We start from the raw sequence: 22,460 nt of genomic DNA, 5'->3' as shown, positions 1-22,460 counted from the left end.
ACACACACAAAATAAATGACTAAATAACGGAGATTAGCAAATATGCACCTTGCCACTTTTCCTGTTCACTTTTGAAACACTGTCTGCCATCACAATCTGGCCCTGTATGGCACTGCCCAGCTTCTGAAACTTGGGGTTCTTCTGTACTTGCAGGTATTCTCCCCGGAATGGCTGAGGCACACTAAAAAAAAAAAAAAAGAGGCATCAGACCCTTTAATTCCCCAAGGGAGTCATGCACTGTTCCCAAATCTATCAAAGAATGAATGCACATCTAGAATCCTAGATAAGGCACCTCAAGAGCCCAGGATACAAAATGAGGATGTCTTTGCTAAATTTAACATTACTTTCTGACCATTCATGGAGATTCCCCTATCCCCCTTCTGTTTCAAACTGCACAGCTCTTATCTGAGTCAGACATGGCAGACTCCCAGGAAAATAGTTTGCTGAAGGGACATGTCAGCTTAGATTTGAAAAAGCTGTGGATTGGAAGATGCACCGTTTCAAGTGGATGTAGGTGGTGGACCTGGGAGTTAAGTGGCTAAAATTACAGCAGAAAAATTGTTGTCCTACCTTAAACCATAGACAGATAGCATCTGAATATCGGTGCTGCATAAAAGGTAGCACCAGTGGTATACTTGCACTGGTTGCTACCCAGGGTGGGGCAAGGTAGAGCACACACACTCCTCCATAAAGGAGGGAGTGCATGGAGTGGTTGCGGGGCCGGGGTCTGGTGTGAGCGGCTGTCGGCACGGCTATTCTCCTGCGCTGGAACAGGAAGTTGATGGCAGAGGGGGTAGGGGCTGGAAAAGTCAATGGCCACACACACCAGACCACAGCTCCATGGATTTTCCCTGTACCCCCTTACAGATTTCCCCCACTGCTCAACCCTTGGTACACCTCTGGGTGACACTTCTATAAGAGGGTGCCTCCTTTTAGGCAACCTGATGCAGTGCCGTGAGATCTTATTCTATACCTGCATCTGGGCACCCAGATTCCATAGAACGCTAATATAGTCTGGTATCGATGTACCTTATGTTTAGATGCACGCAGTTACACCTACTATATACCTGGCGAAATTATGGGTGCATAAAAAAGTAAGGGCATGTGTACATTACAAGATTCTGTAAATTACATGTGTAACTTAAATCCTCGCCTTTGTTCCACCCACACATATGCCCCTTTGCAGCTGCATGCTATACGAGGACAGGCTGCACAGATTGCAGCTATACTCTCTCGAAGAGCGTAGGGAGAGGGGAGACATGATTGAGACATTTAAGTACATCACTGGCCGCGTAGAGGTGGAAGACAACATTTTCTTTCTCAAGGGTCCCTCGACCACAAGAGGACATCCGCTAAGAATCAGGGGCGGGAAATTTCATGGGAAGTACTTCTTCACAGAAAGAGTGGTGGACCATTGGAACGAACTCCCGGAGAAAGTGATCACGGCCAGCAGCATACAAGATTTAAGAAAAAATGGGATGTCCACGTCGGATCTCTACGAGGGCAGTGTAGAGGTGATGCCACCTGTGAGTGACCCCTTGGGGGGTAGTTTGGGGAGGGTTAATAGAGTGGGCAGACTTGATGGGCTATGGCCCTTTTCTGCCGTCATCTTCTATGTTTCTATGTCTACTTTCTGCACACCCTTATAGAATAGTTCTGAGGGTCCTTGCATAAATGCTATTTTTTTTCTGCCCTTAGACACAAAAAGGAGCATATATTTGTGAGTGTATAAAAGGATGGTTGCTCTTACATTGGCCGCAGTGCATACTGTCTACATATATTCTAGCAACAAATATCGACTGGAGAGTCTTAAATAATTTTTTCACAGTTTACACTTTTTCTACTCACAGACCTCAGTGGTACCATCTTTGTGCCACTAAACTTTTAGATCATACAGAGTACTGGCACCCCTTAATCATCATCGGTCTCTTATAATAATTGATTTATCTTATATTATAAATATTTTTAAATGTTTTAAATATACTCATCTTAAGCTACGCGGGCGGGGGTAAGCACTCCGACATAGGCCTACGTTTCGCCCATATGGGCTGTATCAAGGAAATCCCCCTTACATTCACCAGCTCATGCTCCCCGCGTTATAGATTTAAATCCTAACTTTTGGACATCTTGTGGGAGACATCCAAAGTCGGACATAGACGTCCTATTGAAAATGGCTCTCTATGCTTAGAAAGTTGGTGGGTGAAAATTTGTTGCTGGTTTGATTCAGTGGAGGTCTGAAAATTAACTTGAGCCGATCATTGGACTTGTATATACATATATTCTAGTCAGAAATAACAGCATTCAATATATTTGGTATATTTAAATGCTTTGGGCTGCATTTTAAATAAATACTGTCCATGGTATTAGAGAATGACATGAAGACAAAATTTTTCCCCATCCTCACGGGAACTCATTTTCCCATCCCGTCCTAGTGAGTTTTTTTCCTGTCCCTGCCCCGTTCCTGCAAGCTCTGTCCTCATCTGCACAAACTCAAACACTTTAAAATCATAAGTGTTCGAGGCTTGTGCAGTTAAGGTAGAGCTTACAGGAGTAAATTTGTGGGGATGAGGCGGGGAAATTGAGTTCCTGCGGGGATGGTGAAAAAATTGTCCCCATTTCATTCTCTACATAGTATTTAAAAATATCAATCCAAGTGTTTCCAGAGCAAAGATTTTCCTGCTGATTCACCTAACGGAGTTGGGCAGATCTCTTTTTCAGCTGGGCTCTGCTCACTCACAATGTGAGCTCCACACAATATCCTATCTGTGAGATTCCCAAGAGGCCTCATTCCTTGCATCCAGTCCCACTGCTTTAACTCAAAGACCCTGCCCTGACATGATTTTTCTGTGTTTCTTTCCTCTTTGTTTTTGTTAGACTGTAAGCATCAAGAAACAGGGACTTATATTTGTATAGTGACAATTTTATAAGTTGGTACCTTCCTTTAGTTGCCCAGATGCAGCTCCATGAGTGCCTATTCCAAAATGACAGCTAGGCATCAAGATGCCATTATAGAAGGCCTTAATAATCTGGTATTGGCATGTCTTACATATAAGTGTGAGCAGTTAAACCAGCCAAAGACCTGACATAACTATGGTTGCAAGTGGCATGGCTAGGACTGAATGGGCTTCAGTCAAAAATAATTGAGATGGGCCCCCTATACCCACCATTGCTTCTAAGGTAGTGGGGAACAAGGGGGGTGGGTGGCGGCATGATGATGCAAATTTCCTAAAGCTGACATATTACAATTAATAAATTTAGAAAAATATACTTTTTGTCTACCTATATTGTCAAACATTGATTTTGTCTCTTTTGCTTTTGTTTTTTCTTAATTCTCTCCAAATGCCTCCTGTCCTTTTGAAGTTTCTTCTCTCTATATATCCAGCATTCATCTTTTCTGTTTGTCCCTATCTGTCTTGTCCAGCATCTGCTTTTAGTGCTCCCTGTTCCCCATGCTCCCCCCATGTTCAGCATCTCTCCTCTGTGTCCCTTTCGCTCCAGTTTTGTCCCTCTGTGTCACTGTCCCTGCTTCACAGCATGTGTCCCTATCCCTCCCCATGTCCAGCTTCTCTCCTCTCTTCCTCCTGCATCCCATCCTGACACCTCCCTCCTTCCCCATCATCTGTCCTCTCTCCACTGATCCAGTCTCTATGTCTTCTCTCTGCTCTTCCAGCATTTGCCCCCCCCTTTCTTCCCCCTCCCAATGTTCCATATCTTTCTCTCTCTCTCTTTCCCTCTGCCTCCCTCGCCCCCAGCCAGTTCCTCAGATAAGCCTCTGTTAACGTTAACATTCTCCTCTACTACCAATTCCAGACTTTGTTCCTTTCATCTAGTTGCCCCCTATGCCTGGAATAAATTACCCGAATTTGTCCATCAAGCCCCTTCTCTTCCCTTGTTTAAAAGCAGACTGAAAACCCACCTTTTTAATATAGCTTTCAATCCTTAACCTTACTCCTCTGCCCTCCAACCCAGTCCGCTGATTAACCATACCCCTTAACTTTATCCATGACATCCTGTTTGTCTGTCTTGCCTGTTTAGATAGTAAGCTCTTTCAAGCAGGGATTGTCTTCTTTGTGACTGTACAGCGCTGCGTGCATCTGATAGCGCTATAGAAACAATTCATAGTAGTAATAGTAATGTGAAGAGTTTCAGTCTTTGGGAAACAGAGTTGAGATTGTGATGTCATAATGCCTCATTCCACCAATAAGAGCCAACCACATCAGTGATGTCACGATGGCTTGATTGTTCTGTACTCCCCTCTGCCCTCCAACCCAGCCAGCTGATTAACCGTTCCCCTTAACTGTATCCATGACATCCTGTTTGTCTGTCTTGCCTGTTTAGATTGTAAGCTCTTTTGAGCAGGGACTGTTTTCTTACTCTTACTGCGTGCGTCTGGTGCGTCTATAAAAATAATAGTAGTAGTATGTCTGTCATACTAAGCTTCCATCCTATGTTTGTCGTGCAATGTTCATCATGCTGTGTCACACTGTGCCGTGTTGGTCATGTTATATTATACTAGGCTTTGTTATATATGTAAACTTGTAACCCATTCTTAGCTCTCCTGGGAGGACGGGATATAAAATCAAATACCCCCACCTGCTATGCCAGTTTATTTTTCTAAGATGCACTAACTGCAAAGCTAACACATTTGTTTTTAAGGGTTGCCAAAAAAAAAAAAAGAAAAGAAAAATGAAAAAGTCTTAAATACCAATGTACTAAATTTACAATTAGCGTGTCTTAGTCAAAATACAACCATATAGTGTGCCCGTGTATATAGCATGCAGGGGGTGCAAGTGGTTTGTAAAAAATACATAGGTAATATGTAGAAAAAAAACAAAAACAAGAAAAAAAAATACCGCACTTTTTTTCCCCCCTAAAAGTGGGTGGAAATGTCTGTGCATCTTATGGAGTGAATATTGCGTTACAGACCATGTTCTCCCTAGCATCTTTTAGCCAGATGCTCTGCCCGGACAATTTAGGTGAGCACCCGGCTATCAGCCAGGGAAATTTACAGTATATATGGTACCTTTTTTTTGCCTTTTTAAATCCTGGTGGTCCAGTGGTGTATCGGCAGGAACGAGCTTTCCGCACTCCTGCCCCACGCTGAGCCCCTTCCTCGCTGGACGGCTGCCTCAGATCCAGTGGTGTATTGGCAGGAGCGAGCTTTTTGCACTCCAGCCTGGGCCCACACTGCTCCCTGAACGGCTGCCTTCAGTTCTCGTGGGACTTACGAGATCTGAGGCAGCCATCCAGCCAGGGAGGAGCTCAGCAAGGGGCAGGAGTGCTGAAAGCTCGATCCTGCCGATACACCACTGGACCACCAGGATTTTAAAAGATGAAAAAAGGTATGGGGGGGATGTGTGTAAAAATTTGTTCGTCGGCTGGGACAGATCCCTCTTGTCCCGGCCTACCACTAGACCACCAGAGACGGGACAGGATACAGGGCAGGGAGGTGGGACAGGGTACAGAGCCTGGCAGGAAGGGGGACAGGGTGCAAAGCCTAGAAAACTAGAAGCATGCTTGATCCTTAAAGTCTCTCCTCATTTGTTAATGACAGTGATGATGGTTCTTAATATCGCTGTTGACTTTACATGGTTGAAATTTTATTATGCTACATTTTATTAAATATATTAGTACACCATTTGGTTCAGAATATTTTTTTTCTTGTTTTCCTCCTCTAAACCTAAGTGTGTCTTATGGGCAGGTGCGTCTTATAGCGCAAAAAATACGGTAATATCTTTTAAATGTCTTGCAGGTTTCTGATCTGAGGAAGAAGGGGTTACCTTCGAAAGCTAATCATAAACTACATTAAGTTAGTCCAATAAAAAAACTATTCGTATATTTTTTTCCTTTATGTTTTTGTTTATTTCTACATATTACCTTGAAGAGTGGACTAACACAGCCACTACACCTTTTCACTAAAAATACATATAATGCATGCCTCATGTGCACGAAAATACTGTAATTGTCCATCCCATTTTACACTGAACTAATCCTTTGAAAAGAAAGAGCTGAAAATGTCTTGAGCATTGCTCGGTGGGGGTACTTACCTCTTGGCATATAGGGTCTTTTTGTTTTTGAAGAGCTCACTGGCACAGAGTTTCTCTTCAAACATGGCTTTCCTCACGGGGGTGAGCTGCTCCCGGTATTTCTTACACTGTCAACAGGAGGGGAGGAAGCGCCATAAGCATGAGCCTTCAATATATTTCACACTACACTTTCTCTGCCCTTTTAGTCCTCTCACTCTGACGGGACTTAAAGAGGAGGCCAAAGCCTGTAAATATCTGTCTGTGCCTGGGGCTCACAGCTGCATATTTCAGCATGGTGTCATCCCAGCGTCTGATGCAGCCATTGCCTGTTATTCTGACACAATAACAATCCCATGTAGCATGTGTGAAGTACTTCAGATAAAAGTGCAGGGCAGGCAAATTAATGTTATTCTTCTTTTTATTGCTAGTGACAGATCCTGAGGGGAAAAGGGGGGGGGGGGGATTGCATCACTTTCTCTTTGTTCTCTGTTTTCATGGCCAGTTGGACCCAACAACAGGTTTGGATTCTGCATTGCTGAATCCTTCATCCCATGTTCTGTTACATCAACAAATACACAGCTCAGATAGCGTAGCTGGTTTTAAGAAAGGTTTGGACAATTTCTTGGAGGAAAAGTCCATAGTCTGTTATTGAGAAAGACATGGGGGAAGCTACTGCTTGCCCTGGATCGGTAGCATGGAAAGCAATGTTACTTACCGTAACAGTTGTTATCCAGGGACAGCAGGCATCTATTCTCACTAGTGGGTGATGTCATCCGACAGAGCCCCGATACGGACGTCTCACAAGCATATTTTGCTTGAAGAAACTCAGAAGTTTCGAGATGCCCGCACCGCGCATGCGCCAGTGCCTTCCCGCCCGATGGTCCGGGTGTGTCTCCTCAGTTCAGGTAGCTAGCAGAGAAGCCAACCAAGGGGAGGTGGGTGGGATGTGAGAATAGCTGCCTGCTGTCCCTGGATAACAACTGTAATGGTAAGTAACATTGCTTTATCCCAGGACAAGCAGGCAGGTATTCTCACTAGTGGGTGACCTCCAAGCTAACCTCAATGGGATGGTGGGAGAGTTGGCAACTTAGAAGAATAAATTTTGTAACACTGTTTGGCCAAACTGTCCATCCCTTCTGGAGAAAGTATCTAGACAATAATGAGAGGTGAAAGTATGAACCGAGGACCAAGTGGCAGCCTTACAAATCTCCTCATTCGGTGTCGATCTAAGGCTACAGAGGCTGCCATTGCTCTGACTTTATGGGCTGTGACCTTATAGGGAAGGGGTAATCCAGCCTGGGCATAACAGAAAGAGATACAAGCCGCCATCCAGTTGGAGATGGTGCGCTTCGATACAGGTCATCCCAATTTGTTCGGATCAAAGGAGACAAAAAGTTGAGGAACAGTTCTGTGTGGTTTGGTGCGATCCAAGTAGAAAGCCAAAGCACGTTTACAGTCCAGAGTGTGAAGAGCTGATTCTCCAGGATGAGAATGAGGCTTTGGAAAAAAACACAGGAAGCACAATGGATTGGTTGAGATGAAATTCAGAGACCACTTTAGGCAGGAATTTCGGATGAGTGCGGAGGACAACCTTGTCATGATGGAACACTGTGAAAGGTGAATCCGCCACCAAGGCCTGAAGCTCACTGACCCTGCGAGCAGACGTGAGGGCCACCAGAAAAATCACTTTCCATGTGAGAAACTTTAGTGGAGCCTTATTGAGAGGCTCAAAAGGAGATTTCATAAGTTGAGAAAGGACCACATTAAGATCTCAAACCACTGGAGGAGGTTTGAGAGGAGGATTGACATGGAAAAGTCCTTTCATAAATCTGGAAACCACAGGATGAGCAGAGAGAGGTTTCCCTTGTAGAGGCTGATGGAAAGCCGCAATAGCACTCAGGTGGACTCGTATAGATGTAGACTTGAGGCCAGACTGAGACAGGTGTAGAAGATAGTCCAATACAGAAGAGAGGGAGGCTCGCTGAGGCTCCTTAGAATTAGACACACACCAGGAAGAAAATCTAGTCCATTTTTGGGAGTAGCATTGTCGAGTAGCAGGCTTCCGGGAAGCCTCCAAGACATCCCTCACCGCCTGGAAAAACTGGTGAGGAGTTACATTGAGAGGAACCAAGCTGTCAGGTGGAGATACTGCAGGTTGGGATGAAGTAGAGATCCTTGATGCTGAGTAAGCAGTGAAGGAAACACTGGAAGAAGGATTGGCTCCCTGCTGCTGAGTCAAAGTAGAAGGGAGTACCAAGGTTGTCTGGGCCACCGGGGAGCTATTAGAATCATGGTGGCATGGTCGGACTTCAGCTTGACCAGAGTCTTTTGAATGAGAGGAAATGGAGGAAACGCATACAGAAAGCGAGTTCCCCAATCCAGTAGAAAGGCATCTGCCTCGAGACGATGAGGAGTGTAGATCCTGGAGCAAAACTGAGGCAGTTTGAAGTTGTGGGGAGCAGCAAAGAGGTCTATCTGAGGCGTCCCCCACTGTGCAAAGATCTGATGAAGGGGGCTGGAATGGAGTGACCATTCGTGAGGCTGGAGGAGATGACTTAAGTTGTCTGCCAATACATTGTCCTTCCCCTGAATGTAGACAGCTTTGAGGAAGGCGTTGTGGCGAACCGCCCAATCCCAGACTCTGAGAGCTTCCTGACAGAGGGAGGCCGAGCCCGTGCCCCCCTGCTTGTTGACATAATACATGGCAACCTGATTGTCTGTGCGAATGAGAACCACCATGTCGTGAAGCAGATGTTGAAAAGCTTGAAGAGCATTGAAAATGGCTCTGAGCTCCAGAAGATTGATTTGATGGAGTCGGTCTGCACTGTTCCAGAATCCCTGAGTGCGAAGACCATCCAGATGAGCTCCCCACGCATAGGTCGATGAATCGGTTGTGAGCACCTTCTGGTGGGGAGGGGTGTGAAAGAGCAAACCTCTGGATAGATTCGAAGAGGTCATCCACCAAAGCAGAAACTGTCGAAGAGCAGGAGTGACTATGATATGTCGAGTCAACGGGTCTGACACCTGAGTCCATTGAGAAGCCAGGGTCCACTAAGGGATTCTGAGGTGAAGTCTGGCAAAAGGCGTCACATGAACTGTAGAGGCCATGTGGCCCAGGAGAACCATCATGTGTCTCGCTGAGATGGACTGGCGAGAAGACACCGACTGGCAGAGATGAAGAAGAGCATCCATGCACTGAGGAGGAAGGATGCTCTGAGTCGCATGGTATCCAGGACCGCCCCAATGAAGGGGAGAGACTGGGTAGGCTGTAGATGAGATTTGGGAAAGTTGATCTCGAAGCCCAAACTCTGCAGGAACCGAATCGTGGACAGGGTCACTGAGATGACCCCCGGGGCTGAGGGGGCCTTGATGGGCCAGTCGTCGAGGTAGGGAAATACCTGAAGACCTTGGTTCTGGAGTGCAGCGGCCACTACCACCAGACACTTCGTGAAGACTCTGGGAGACGAGGACAGGCCGAATGGAAGCACTCGATACTGCAGATGTAGATGTCCCACCCGAAATCTGAGGAACTTGCGAGAGGCCGGATGAATGGGAATGTGAGTGTAGGCCTCCTTGAGATCCAGAGAGCATAACGAATCGTTCTGCTCGAGGAGGGGGTAGAGAGAAGCAAGAGTCAGCATGCGAAATCTCTCCTTGACCAGAAACTTGTTGAGGACCCTGAGGTCTAGAATAGGCTGCAGGTCGCCCGTCTTCTTCGGAACAAGGAAGTACCGGGAGTAAAACCCCCGGTTGCTTTGGACCACAGGGACCGGCTCGACGGCTCGAAGCCGGAGCAAAGCCTGAGCTTCCTGAAGAAGAAGGGCGGTCTGTGTCAAGTTGGAAGGATACTCTCTTGGAGGGTGGTCCGGGGGGACCCAAAGGAATTGAAGAGAGTACCCTTCCCTGACGATGGTAAGGACCCATAGGTTGGTGGTGATAGCCTCCCATCGATGATAGAAGTGATGTAGGCAACCCCCAATGGGAAAAACAGGAGGAGGCAGAACGAGGTTGGTTATGCTCTCTATGAAAGAGTCAAAAAGGCTGAGGAGCCTTGGGGACAGTAGAAGGCTGAGGCTTTTGTTGAGCCTTCTGAGGGGGCTGTCTCTTCGCTGGTTGTCGCGCAGCCGGAGCCTGCCTCGGAGTATAACGCCGCTGATAGAAACATAGAAACATAGAAAATGACGGCAGAAAAGGGCCATAGCCCACCTAGTCTGCCCTTTCCAATTATCCGCCCCCCAGAGTTCACTCCCCTAGAGATCCCACGTGAATATCCCATTTCCTCTTAAAATCCGTCACGCTGCTGGCCTCAATCACCTGCAATGGGAGTTCATTCCAATGATCCACCACTCTCTCGGTGAAGAAGTACTTTCTGGAGTTGCTACGAAATTTCCCTCCCCTGATTTTCAGCGGATGCCCTCTGGTGGTTGAGGGTCCCATGAGACAGAATAGATCATCTTCCGACTCGATACGTCCCATGATGTACTTATACGTTTCAATCATGTCTCCCCGTTCTCTTCTTTCCTCAAGTGAGTAAAGCCGCAACTTTTTTAGTCTTTCTTCATACGTGAGATCCTTGAGCCCCAAGACCAACCTTGTCGCCATTCGTTGAACCGACTCGATCCTCAGTATGTCTTTACGTAGTGTGGTCTCCAGAACTGAACACAGTACTCCAAGTGAGGCCTCACCATGGATCTGTATAACGGCATCATTACTTCAGGTCTCCTGCTGACAAAACCTCTGCGGATGCAACCCATCATCTGTCTTGCCCTGGAGGAAGCCTTCTCCACTTGATTGGCAGCCTTCATATCCTCACTAATAATCACCCCTAGATCGCGTTCTGCACTGGTCTTGACCAATGTTTCTCCATTCAGTACATAAGTTCTACGCGGATTACTCTTGCCTAGGTGCATTATCTTGCATTTTTTAGCATTGAAGTCTAGCTGCCAAGTAATTGACCATCTTTCCAGCAGCAGTAGATCATGTGTCATATTGTCAGGTAATACGCTTTTGCCTACTATGTTGCAAAGTTTGGCGTCGTCAGCGAACAGTGCTATCAGCCAACAGGCCACAGCTGGAAGCAAAGCCAAGCAAGGAAGACCCATTTCAGAATTTTGGGTTCTCACCAGCTGATGTTTACAGCGAACTGTCAAGACTCAAGGTGAGCAAAGCCATGGGACCAGACAAATTGCACCCACGAGTGCTCAGGGAGCTGTGCGATGTCCTGGCGGAACCGTTAACCATGCTCTTCAATCTCTCCCTAAGTACGGGGAGAGTCCCCCTGGACTGGAAAACAGCTAACGTCGTTCCTCTGCACAAAAAGGGTTGCAGAGCGGAGGCTGCGAATTACAGACCAGTGAGTCTCACATCAATAGTGTGTAAACTCATGGAAACATTACTTAAATGTAAATTAGATACGATTTTGGATGAGGGGAATCTAAGGGATCCTAGTCAACATGGATTCACTAGGGGTAGGTCATGCCAATCCAATCTTATCAGCTTCTTTGATTGGGTAACAGGAAAGCTAGACTCGGGAGAGTCTCTGGACATAGTGTACTTGGATTTCAGTAAGGCTTTCGACAGCGTCGCACACCGTAGACTATTAAACAAGATGAAATCGATGGGGTTAGGTGAGACACTAATTGCATGGGTCAATGATTGGCTGAGTGGAAGACGTCAGAGGGTGGTGGTCAACGGCACCCTCTCTGAGACATCGGAGGTGACCAGCGGAGTGCCACAGGGCTCGGTCCTGGGTCCACTCCTTTTTAACATATTCATAAGGGACTTGACCCAAGGGCTTCAGGGTAAAGTAACTCTATTCGCTGATGACGCCAAACTATGTAATATAGTAAGTGAAAGCAATCTGCAGGATAGTATGACGCAGGATCTGCTTACGTTGGAAAACTGGTCCTCGACATGGCAGCTGGGCTTCAACGCTAAGAAATGTAAGGTTATGCATCTCGGTAGCAGAAATCCTTGCAAACCTTACACCTTAAATGGAGAAACACTAGCTAGGACTTCAGAAGAAAGAGACTTGGGAGTAATCATCAGTGCAGACATGAAGGCCGCCAAACAAGTAGAGAAGGCCTCATCCAAAGCAAGGCAACTTATGGGATGTATCAACAGAAGCTTCGTTAGCCGCAAATCTGAAGTCATAATGCCACTGTACAGAACCATGGTGAGACCTCATCTGGAGTACTGTGTGCAATTCTGGAGGCCACATTACCGTAAAGACGTGCTTAGAGTTGAGTCGGTTCAGCGGATGGCCACTAGGATGATCTCGGGGCTCAAGGGTCTCTCGTACGAAGAAAGACTAAACAAATTGCAGCTCTACACTCTAGAGGAGCGCAGGGAGAGGGGGGACATGATTGAGACATTTAAATACATCACGGGACGTGTCGAGGTGGAAGAAGACATCTTCTTTCTCAAGGGACCCTCGGTCACAAGGGGGCATCCGTTCAAACTCAGAGGAGGGAAATTCGATAGTGATATAAGGAAGTATTTCTTCACAGAAAGGGTTGTAGATCACTGGAACAAGCTTCCAGAGCAGGTGATCAAGGCCACCAGCATTATTGACTTTAAGAATAAATGGGATGCCCTAGTAGGATCCTTACGAGGGTCGAGTTAAGGAACTAGGTCATTAGTACTCAGACTTAATGGGGTGGGTCAATAGAGTGGGCAGACTTGATGGGCTATAGCCCTTTTCTGCCGTCATGTTTCTATGTTTCTTTGTTTCTACCCTTCCTTTTAGTCCATGCGTCTTATCTCTTATGAATAAATTGAATAGAATCGGGCCCAGGACTGAGCCCTGCGGCACCCCACTGATCATGTCCGACTCCTTGGATGGGGTACCGTTCACCACCACCCTCTGAAGTCTACCGCTCAGCCAATCCCCAACTCATGTAGTTAGAGTGTCTCCCAACCCCATCGTTTTCAACTTGTTCAATAGCCTTCTGTGTGGGACGCTATCAAATGCTTTACTGAAATCCAAATATACCACATCCAGTGATTCTCCGGCATCCAGTTGTCTAGATTAAGGGCGGTCTAGAAGGTCGAGACTGTTGTGGCTTAGGCTTGGGCCGAAGAATGGACTGAAAAGATTTTTCATGGTCAGACAGTTTCTTCGTCATGGTCTCGATGGACTTGTCAAACAAATCCGCCCCTGCACAAGGAACGTTGGCAAGTCTGTCCTGGAGATTCGGGTCCATGTCAATGGTCCGAAGCCAGGCCAATCAACACATAGCCACAGAACAGGTGGCAGCTCGGGCCGAAAGCTCGAAGGCATCGTAGGACGATTGCATCAACTGGAGGCGAAGCTGGGATAGCGAGGCCACCACTTCCTCAAATTCGAAGCGAGCCTGCGACTCAATGTATGGTGTAAACTTCCGAAGCACAGGCAGGAAGAACTCCAAATAAGTTGCAAAAAGAAAAGTATAATTGAGAACTCTAGATGCCATCATAGAGTTCTGGTATATGCGCCGTCCAAATTTATCCATAGTCCTGCTCTCGCAGCCCGGAGGTACCGAGGCATACACCTGGGACGGATGAGACCTCTTGAGGGAGGATTCGACCAGGAGGGACTGATGAGAGAGTTGAGGGCCCTCGAATCCCTTGTGATGCTCCGTGCGGTACCGAGCATCCAATTTGCCAGGAACAGCAGGAATAGAGTACGGTATTTCAAAACACCTCATGAATGTCTGGTCGAGGAGCTTGTGCAGAGGCAGACGCAGAGACTCGGCTGGAGGATGAGGTAAATGCATAGTGTCGAGGTACTCCTTGGAGTACCGGGAACCGGAATCCAGGGTAATGTCCAGGTCATCCGCCATTTGCCGGAGGAAAGACGAAAAGGACAGCTGGTCTGCCAGCACAGGCCTGCGAGACGGACTGGAGGAAGTTGAGGCCTCGGGATCCACAGAGACCTGTGATCGACAGGGTGAATATGAGACACAGGGATCCTCGAACTCCGGTCCCAGAGGAGAAGACACATCCGACGAGGAATACCCCATATGAGGCAGCTTCTTCTGCGGGGAGATCATAGAGTGTCGAGAGGAGTGTCTCGAAGAATGCCTGGATCGATGCCCCTCCCGGTGCCTGGAAGGGGGATCTAGATCGACGATGTTTAGAATGGTCCCCAGATGCCTCTAACGAGTAGATGGGACTCGAGGCCGTAGAGCGCAGAGGCGGGAGATTCGACGCCTCTCGAGATGCAGTCCAGGCTTGGTAAGGAGTGCGGAAGAACTCTTCCTGTGATTTGCGATGCCCAGGGCTTCGATTACCCGAAAAGGGATTCCACACCTCTTCGTCCGGAGGCGTTATGGGCTCTAAAGGGGGCATGTCACTAAAGGAGGCCCGCCTCGAGGGACCGGCCACCAATCGCCGCTCCTCCTCACCAAGCAGCGAGAGACAAACTGAGCCTCCAAAAGGGACCGCAATGAAGCCGACAAGGAGGGATCCGCACCAAAAGGGGGGCCTCCTGCACGGTCTTCGCGCTCCTTCGTGGTTAAGTGCTTTTGCTTGGAAGTCTTCGGCACTTTGAGAACCACAGGTGGAATGGGACGAGGCGGTACCAGCTCCGAGGAGACGGAGGAAGGCACCGGCGCCGAAGGTGGAGTCGAAACCAGGACAAACGAAGCCGGCTTCAGTAGACCCAGTGCAGCAGGAGTGGTGGAGGGCTTCGTAGATGCAGGTGAAGCGCCAGTCGAAGTTGAAGCTGAAGGTTCCTTCGCAGCTTCCATCTTGAACATCGACGCCCACAAAAAACAGCGATGCTTAAACACCCACGCTGTGAGAGTGGAACAAGGCCGGCACGATTTCGGGAAATGTTCCGGACCAAGACACTGCAGGCAGCGTCGATGCGGGTCCGTTAGCGAAATCGCGCGCTGGCACTTGCTACACTTTTTAAAACCAGTAATTGGCCGGGACATAGGCCGAAAATCTCCGCCGCGAGATCGAAGGAGTGGGGCCTGAGCCACGCGGCCGACCCGGTCGAATCGCCGGAAGAAATTTTTTTTTTTTTTTCCTAAAAAGAAACCAAAGAAATAAAACACACGATAAAGAGTAAAATAAACTCAAAACCGCGGCAATAGAAGGCAAAAGAACGGGAATTCAGTCAGCGCAGAATTGAAGTAAAACTTCTCAGCTCCGCGGAAAGAAAAGAACTGAGGAGACACTCCCGGACCATCGGGCGGGAAGGCACTGGCGCATGCGCGGTGCGGGCATCTCGAAACTTCTGAGTTTCTTCAAGCAAAATATGCTTGTGAGACGTCCGTATCGGGGCTCTGTCGGATGACATCACCCACTAGTGAGAATACCTGCCTGCTTGTCCTGGGATAATGTTGCTACTCCTTGGGTTTTGGCCAGATACTAGTGACCTGGATTAGCCACCGTGAGAATGAGCTACTGGGCTTGATGGACTTTTGGTCTGGCCCAGTAAGGCTATTCTTATGACACATATAGTCATATTGTACCATGTTTTCCTGCCCTGGTCTTTTGCAAGGGTCAGTGATGTAGCCATGGGATAGGGCCTTGTGTGGCTGAGCCCTTTCACCTATGGCTTGGAACACCTCCATTTTAATGGCTGAAGGGGATGCCAAGCTCCACGAGCCAAAGACATCTCCTACATTAGTCATGCCTTCAGTGGCACTTAATACAGCAGACACACTCCGACTGCTAATGCCAACTCTTATGCATGCTCAGTTCAGATCTGAGCATGTCCGGGAGAGCGGGCATTAGCAGTCAAAGTGCGCCTGAGTGAATTAAGTGCTGCTTCAAGTGCAACCCAGACAATAGAAGTCTTCACCTTGCAGGGCATGGCATTCCTGCCAGCAAAGGTAATATTTTAATATGGTGGGCAACTGTGACTGTGGGAGTGGGAGGAAGGAATGGGGAAAGAATATCAGGACCCCCCAGTCCATTTTTTTGGTAACCCCACAAAATGAACTTTGGCTATGCCCCTGGTAAGGGCAAGCTAAATATTGAAATAAATGTTTTGATCGCACGTTGTACTGTGATTCAATTTTAAATAGAAGAATCTTGTTGCACCTCTGAAGAATGGGCCTGTATGGTCTCAAAGCAATGCACATCATCTCTGGATAAGTTTCATGCTTGGTCAATTAAGCTTATCATCAAAATTCAGAGAGTTCAGCTTGCCTCAAACAAATGAAATGGGCAGTGTAATACAGAGCTGCCCTCCTGGACTATGAGAAAATAATGGCACAAGAATGTTTATACAAGATGAGATGGGATGAGAAATTAAAAAAGGGGATACCAGAAGCTCAGGATGTGCTCCTAAAGGTGACTTTAGGCTGAACTATCAGACAAAATCCAGAATGCTCACTGATGCTTTCTTAAGCAAAGGCTAACAGTTGCTGATAACTTATTAACCTTCCACTGCTGGAAAATCCTCTTCAGCTCCTCATTCATCGGCCACATGAACTGGTAGCGAGGAGGTTGCCAGACTGTGTCTAGTGGAGACAGGGAAGGAAGGTTCTTCTTAAGCCCCAGGAAGTGTATTTGCAACTGTGAGAAAAAAGGAAGACAAATAGCATTGGAATGAAATGACGCTACAAGAGAACTGGAGCGTTCAGATTTCTTAGGTCAGTGATGGTTTTCAGCATCTAGACTCTGGAGCTGGAGTGGGCCAGATCTTCTGGTAAAATAAATAAAACGATAAAAACAAAAAACTGTGGAGGATGATGTTCTAAAACACAGGTGTCAAATTCAAGGCCCGTGGGCCATATCCGGCCCGCCTGGTCATTTTATGCGGTCCGCGTCCAATGCCCCCAGTTTTACCTTGTGGTCGGCTCCCTCCTCCTAACAGCCATAATGTGCACGGAGCTGCACATTTGTCTCCCTCCCTCCATGCTGTGCCTCTCTATGGCGAGTGTTTAACCTTCTGGCTGACTCCAACCTGGCCGTTGGATATAATGGTCTCAGAAAACAAATGTAGACTAAAATCAGTATGAGTGTCTTTAAACAACACTCAAAATGACTGTAATGCAAACAGAGTGGCGCCAAAAAACATGTGGACTATTATATTTGTATTTATTTGTTTTTATTCTTTTGTGAAAAGTGATTCATAAATCATCTTTTAAAACATCATCATCCACAGTTTTTTGTTTTTATCGTTTGGATTGTTTCTACTGTGGAACACTGGGTCTTCCTTTTTTGTTGCTTTTTGCTGCTCTGGGTAAAATAAATAACGCATAAGGTACCAAGAGCAAGGCCTGAGTAATGTTACACATGCCTGTATGGAGAACCATAGCAACTCATATGAAAAGAACAGCTGAATCTATTCATATAGAAGAAAAATCTAGACCAGGTTTAAAACCCTCCCCTCCGCCACCCCATTACACACACACACACACACACACTCACACATACTACCTAGAACAATGAAATGCATGTAAGGCCTTTACCTAAGGTGCCACAATTTGGGGGAAGCACCAACAATGGCGTAGTAAGGGTAGGAGATGCCCAGGGTGCCCACCGTGCCCTCCTCTCTGTGCCCCCACTCCTTCCACACACCCCGCTCTTTCCTGCCCCCCCCATTCAACACTTGTGTTCTCTCTTCACCTCCCCCAACCCATACAATAAATCTTGAATGGCTTCGACAGCATGCTCCTCACACCAGCGTTGGATTTCCCTCTGATGTCACTTCCTGGCCCCAGAGGGAAACCAGGCTGTCGCGAGCAATAGGCAGAAGTTACTTGCACTAGTGAAGATAATACAGCGGTACGGGGTGGAGGGAGGGATGGCGCAAGTGGGACAGGGCAGAGAGGTGTCAGAGCTCCCATCGACTCAGCGCCCGAGGTGGTTCACATTCCCCATACACCCCTTACTACATAACGGCACCAATGTGCCAGTTGTATTGGCTACAGAAGACTAATTGTGGCTGGTGAAGGGCCTAAAGTACAATAAAGTTTCAAGTTTATTCATGGCTTGATATACCGACCATCACAAGTATCTGGGCGGTTTACAATTTTAAAAATTAAAAAGGTCTAATATTATTTATGATTTGGGTGGGGTAAAATAAAAAGAGGGTAAACCTAGAACTATAACAAATTAGGACTAATTAGAAATGAGAGGTTTTGGGGGATAGGGAAGTTTTAATTACAACGAGAAATAAAAATAAAAGGGAGGGTAGAGGGAAGGAGAGTAACAAGAGGGAAACAAGGATGTCGCTTCATCAAAACAGGAAGTTCAGAGGGGCAGGGCCTGGCAGGTCTTGAGTATCTATAGGCATGCTGACTGCCACACTTCTGCCACCCCAAGAGGGTAGAGATTGGAGGGAAACAACTGAACACCTTGTGTGGGAGTGGTGGAGGAAGGGAACAGGAATGAGAAGCTGAACACCTTGGGAAGGAAATAAAAGCCACTGAACACTTGGTACGTGGGAGGGAGGGAAGGGGAGAGATGCTGGACACCACTGGGGGAGTGAGGTAAGATAAAGAGAGAGATACTGGATTATAGAAAGGAAGGGAAGAGGAGATGCTGGATGTGGGGAAGGGCTTTGAGCTACCTCTTAATAGAGGGCACATGGCTGAATTTTGCCTAGGACAGGGGTCCTCAAATCCAGTTCTCAAAGTTCATAACTCAAGCTGGTTTTCAGGATTTCCACAATAAACATGTATGAGATATATTTGCATGCAATGGAAGCAGTAAAAGCAAATAGATGTCATACATATTCATTGAGGAAATCCTGTAAACTAGGCTGAGTTGTGGACCTCAAGGATTGGATTTGAGGATCCCTGACCTAGGGTGTCAGAGACCCTCATGCCAGTCTTGAATGTATAAACCTCCCAAACCCCAAGAAAGAAAATGGATAAGGGGGAGAGACAAAGACTAAACAAAGTATCAACAAGGTATCAACTAGCTTAAACAGAGAATTATTATGACGGGAGAGCCCTCAGTCACACAGCCACCTACTGGGAAATCCCAGAGGAAAGGCTGTCACTGGCTTACACCCAGATGAGTGTTAACTGTGAAACATCCCCGGGCTCTCTCCGTACAAGTGAATAAATAAAGTGCACCCCAAAAGTGCAAAGTGTGTAAAAAATATATAAATGAATCAAAAAAACACACTCTTATAGCATAGTTTGAATTTGTCTCTACCCCTTGTCCAGGGGGCCAAAAGGAAAAACGAGTGTCCAAATCCAACAAAGCCAGTAGATGGTGATTTCGTCCAACGGGACTCCGTGTGCACCCCCGAAATAAGGGGTAGAGACAAATTCAAACTATGCTATAAGAGTGTGGACGAAATCACCATCTACTGGCTGTTTGTCACATGGAGAAGCTAAGTAGATGGTAACTTCGTGTGACTGAGGGCTCTCCCGTCATAATAATTCTCTGTTTAAGCTAGTTGATACCTTGTTGATACTTTGTTTAGTCTTTGTCTCTCCCCCTTATCCATTTTCTTTCTTGGGGTTTGGGAAGTTTTTGCTTTTTTCGTGATTTTTTACCTCCCTTACACTAGGGTTTCATTTTTGTTCTTTAGTCTTGAATGTATGCCATGTTTACCCCACTCTCCCTCACTTCCCAGGGATGCACTCACAATTCATTCCCTACAGACACCAGAAGTCACAGAGAAAACCAGAAGCTGGATGAGAAATGCTGGACATGGTGACGGATGATGCACTTTCACAGATGATATCCTTCCCTGCAATAATACTGAGATAAGGACTTACAATTCTCAAGTAGATGAAGTTGGCAATTGTCACTGATGCTGATGCTTTGAAGTACTTCCTGTATTCTTTGCGCACCTGGAAACATGTAAAGAACAGGTAAGTGCCTATCCACAGCCCAGCCCTTAAGAATAGTTCAGTATAGCCTGTGTTTCAAGGTTTTCAGCAGAAGCTTTGGTCTTTTCTGGAGGTGGAACTGTCCTGACTTCACTCCTCCCTCCACCGCCCTCCACCAAGTGCAAATCACGTACGGCAAAGAGTTACCTTGAACCCTTTCCAATAAGCAGAAATTGTGGTAGATGCCTGCTCGTGGCACCTCAGGTGTTTCAGCTCCTGCAGTTGTTTATGCGCCTGCAGAGAAATTAAGGATAGCTGTGATGCTGACTGGAGGAAGAAGGAAGGGAGAGGAACAGAGACTCTGCCCCATCCAGCTTTCAACAGGAACTAGCACATATCACTTATCTCCTTATTCCTCTCTATTTGGCTCTCATCTGAGAACTATCATGCACATCCTTTGGTATTTTATTTTCCCTACTTAATCTCTCAAAACTGGTATTTTCTATCTTTGAGAAATCAAACTCTGTCCCACAGAATTTTCTTTTGACACCAGACCACTCCTGTGATGTCAGTGCAGCATTTTGCAGTAACAAACCACCACCAGAGAAAGGGCTGTGACATCATAGACTCTACACTAATACATCAACAGAGAAAGGGTTGAGACATCACACACTACACTGATATACCACAAGACAAAGGGCTGGATATTACAGACACTATACAAACTACCACCAAAGAAAGGGCTGTGACATCACACACTACATTGATATACCACAAGACAAAGGGCTGGATATTACAGACACTATACAAACTACCACCAAAGAAAGGGCTGTGACATCACACACTACACTGATATACCACAAGACAAAGGGCTGGATATTACAGACACTATACAAACTACCACCAAAGAAAGGGCTGTGACATCACACACTACACTGATCATCAGAAAAAGGGCTGTGACATCACACACTGATACATCACTAAACAACAGAGTAAAAACGTAGTTCTGAATCCCAAACAGATCTTTCTTCTTCAGCTGAAATGAGAAAGGAAACCCAAGAAAGTAGAGTTTCAGAAGGACACTTTGGTAAAGCTTTCATTTTTGGAGATTTTATTTGGCCTGCTTCCACTTGTCCCTTTGGACTTTCCGTTCAATTGGAACAAACCTCTGTTGATCTATGGCACCATTTGTCTTCATTCCCATCTACATGCTATTTTTCCCTTCATTTTTATAGCCCTAGCAACTGTCTTAGCCCAGTCCTTGGCCAAGATCCAGGCTCCAGGGTTCCCCTCTGGAATCCTATAGTCACAGGACCTAGATTCAGCCACTAGGAGGAAAGTTCTATAACAGGGCACATGGAGCCTATTGTATAAAGGAATGTAGGCGCCTAGTACCTTTATAGACTTTAAGGCTCATAATCAAAACTGAAATGTCCAAAAACCAGCCCAAGTTGGCACTTGGTCATCCTAATAGCAGAGACGTCCAAGTGCCAATCAAAACCAACTTTCTGGACATTCAGCAGCACTTCTAAGCTCAAAGGGGCATGTTGGGAGGTGTTATGGGCGGGCATCAGGCAGGTTTAAAACTGGACGTTCTGAAGCAATAATCAAAGCTTTCCCAGGATATCCTAGGCGGAACTTACACTCAATTCACACATTCATCCATGCATTAGTTATATCACAAATTGATTATTGTAATGCAGTCTATTGTGGCATATCAGCCACACTTCTGCGTCATTTGCAGACATTACAAAATTCAGCTGCTCGTCTTCTTTACCAGGCTAAATCTTATGACAATATCAGTCTTCTCCTGATAAAAACTACATTGGCTACCAATTCAATATCAGATTAAATATAAAATTCTCTGTTTGACGTTCAGGATTTTACACTCAGATACTCCAATTTATTCAGCATCTGTAATCAACCCCTATACTCTGTTCCATGCTCTGCGATCATTAGACGCTCAGAGATTGGTCCTTCATTATGAGTCAACTCGCAACGCAGCATTTCTTTTTGGCTCCTTTTCTTTGGAATAATTTGCCTTCAAGTATTTTGAAGACACATTACTTTGAACTAGCATTTAACATTCCATCACAAAATTAAATATTAATCAGGCATGGAGGATGAGAACTGTATCCAAATGACCACAGTATTCTTGATCAAATAAACCCAGAGTTGTCCCTGGAAGGCAAGATTACCAGACAGAAACTGACCTATTTTGACATGTGATGAGGGCGAATTCACTAGAAAAGGAGGTGCCACTTGGAATGGTCAGTGGTAAAAGGAAGTAGGGGAGACCATTGGCTGGATACCATCAAGAATGATATGAGAATGAACATCAAGCAATTGAAAGAAGCTGTGGAAAACAGGGAAGTATGGTGAGGACTGACCTACAGAGTAGCCAAGGCTCAGACACCACTGAATGGATAGAAGTAGTATTAGTAATTAGCTTGTTATATTTTTTTCTCTTAATTATGTTTCGATGAATGTTTGTACCTTTGCATGCATGTGTATGGTTTTCCCATGTTGTTATGGTGTTCCTTTCTATTCTGAGTTTGTTATGGTTTTGTAAGTCGCATTGACATTTTTATAATGCAGGATATCAAGTTTTGAATAAACACAGGGCTGGTTTTAGACATGCTGGGGCCCAGAGCAGAAATTAAGGAGGGGGCCCCTCATCTACCTGCCCCTCTCCCAA

At 46.2% G+C, this 22,460-nt stretch overlaps 1 protein-coding gene across 3 annotated transcripts in view; it reads right to left on the bottom strand.

Annotated features, from left to right (window-relative positions):
- MYO1A (myosin IA) overlaps positions 1 to 22,460 on the bottom strand; it is a 193,605-nt gene that overhangs the window by 14,080 nt on the left and 157,065 nt on the right. For 2 of the 3 annotated variants that reach the window (XM_033938978.1, XM_033938980.1), the window contains 5 exons: positions 19,970 to 20,056; positions 19,709 to 19,783; positions 16,407 to 16,541; positions 6,048 to 6,154; positions 49 to 181 (listed from right to left, as the gene is read on the bottom strand). In XM_033938978.1, coding sequence (XP_033794869.1) covers positions 49 to 181; positions 6,048 to 6,154; positions 16,407 to 16,541; positions 19,709 to 19,783; positions 19,970 to 20,056 — 537 coding nt within the window. The remainder of the gene's footprint in view (positions 1 to 48; positions 182 to 6,047; positions 6,155 to 16,406; positions 16,542 to 19,708; positions 19,784 to 19,969; positions 20,057 to 22,460) is intronic. The other variant, XM_033938979.1, reaches the window with a different exon arrangement.

The sequence above is a fragment of the Geotrypetes seraphini genome, chromosome 3 (assembly GCF_902459505.1).
Source record: "Geotrypetes seraphini chromosome 3, aGeoSer1.1, whole genome shotgun sequence".
NCBI lineage: Eukaryota > Metazoa > Chordata > Amphibia > Gymnophiona > Dermophiidae > Geotrypetes > Geotrypetes seraphini.
The sequence above is the reverse complement of the archived record's forward strand: the minus strand, read 5'-3'. Positions and strand labels throughout refer to the sequence as shown.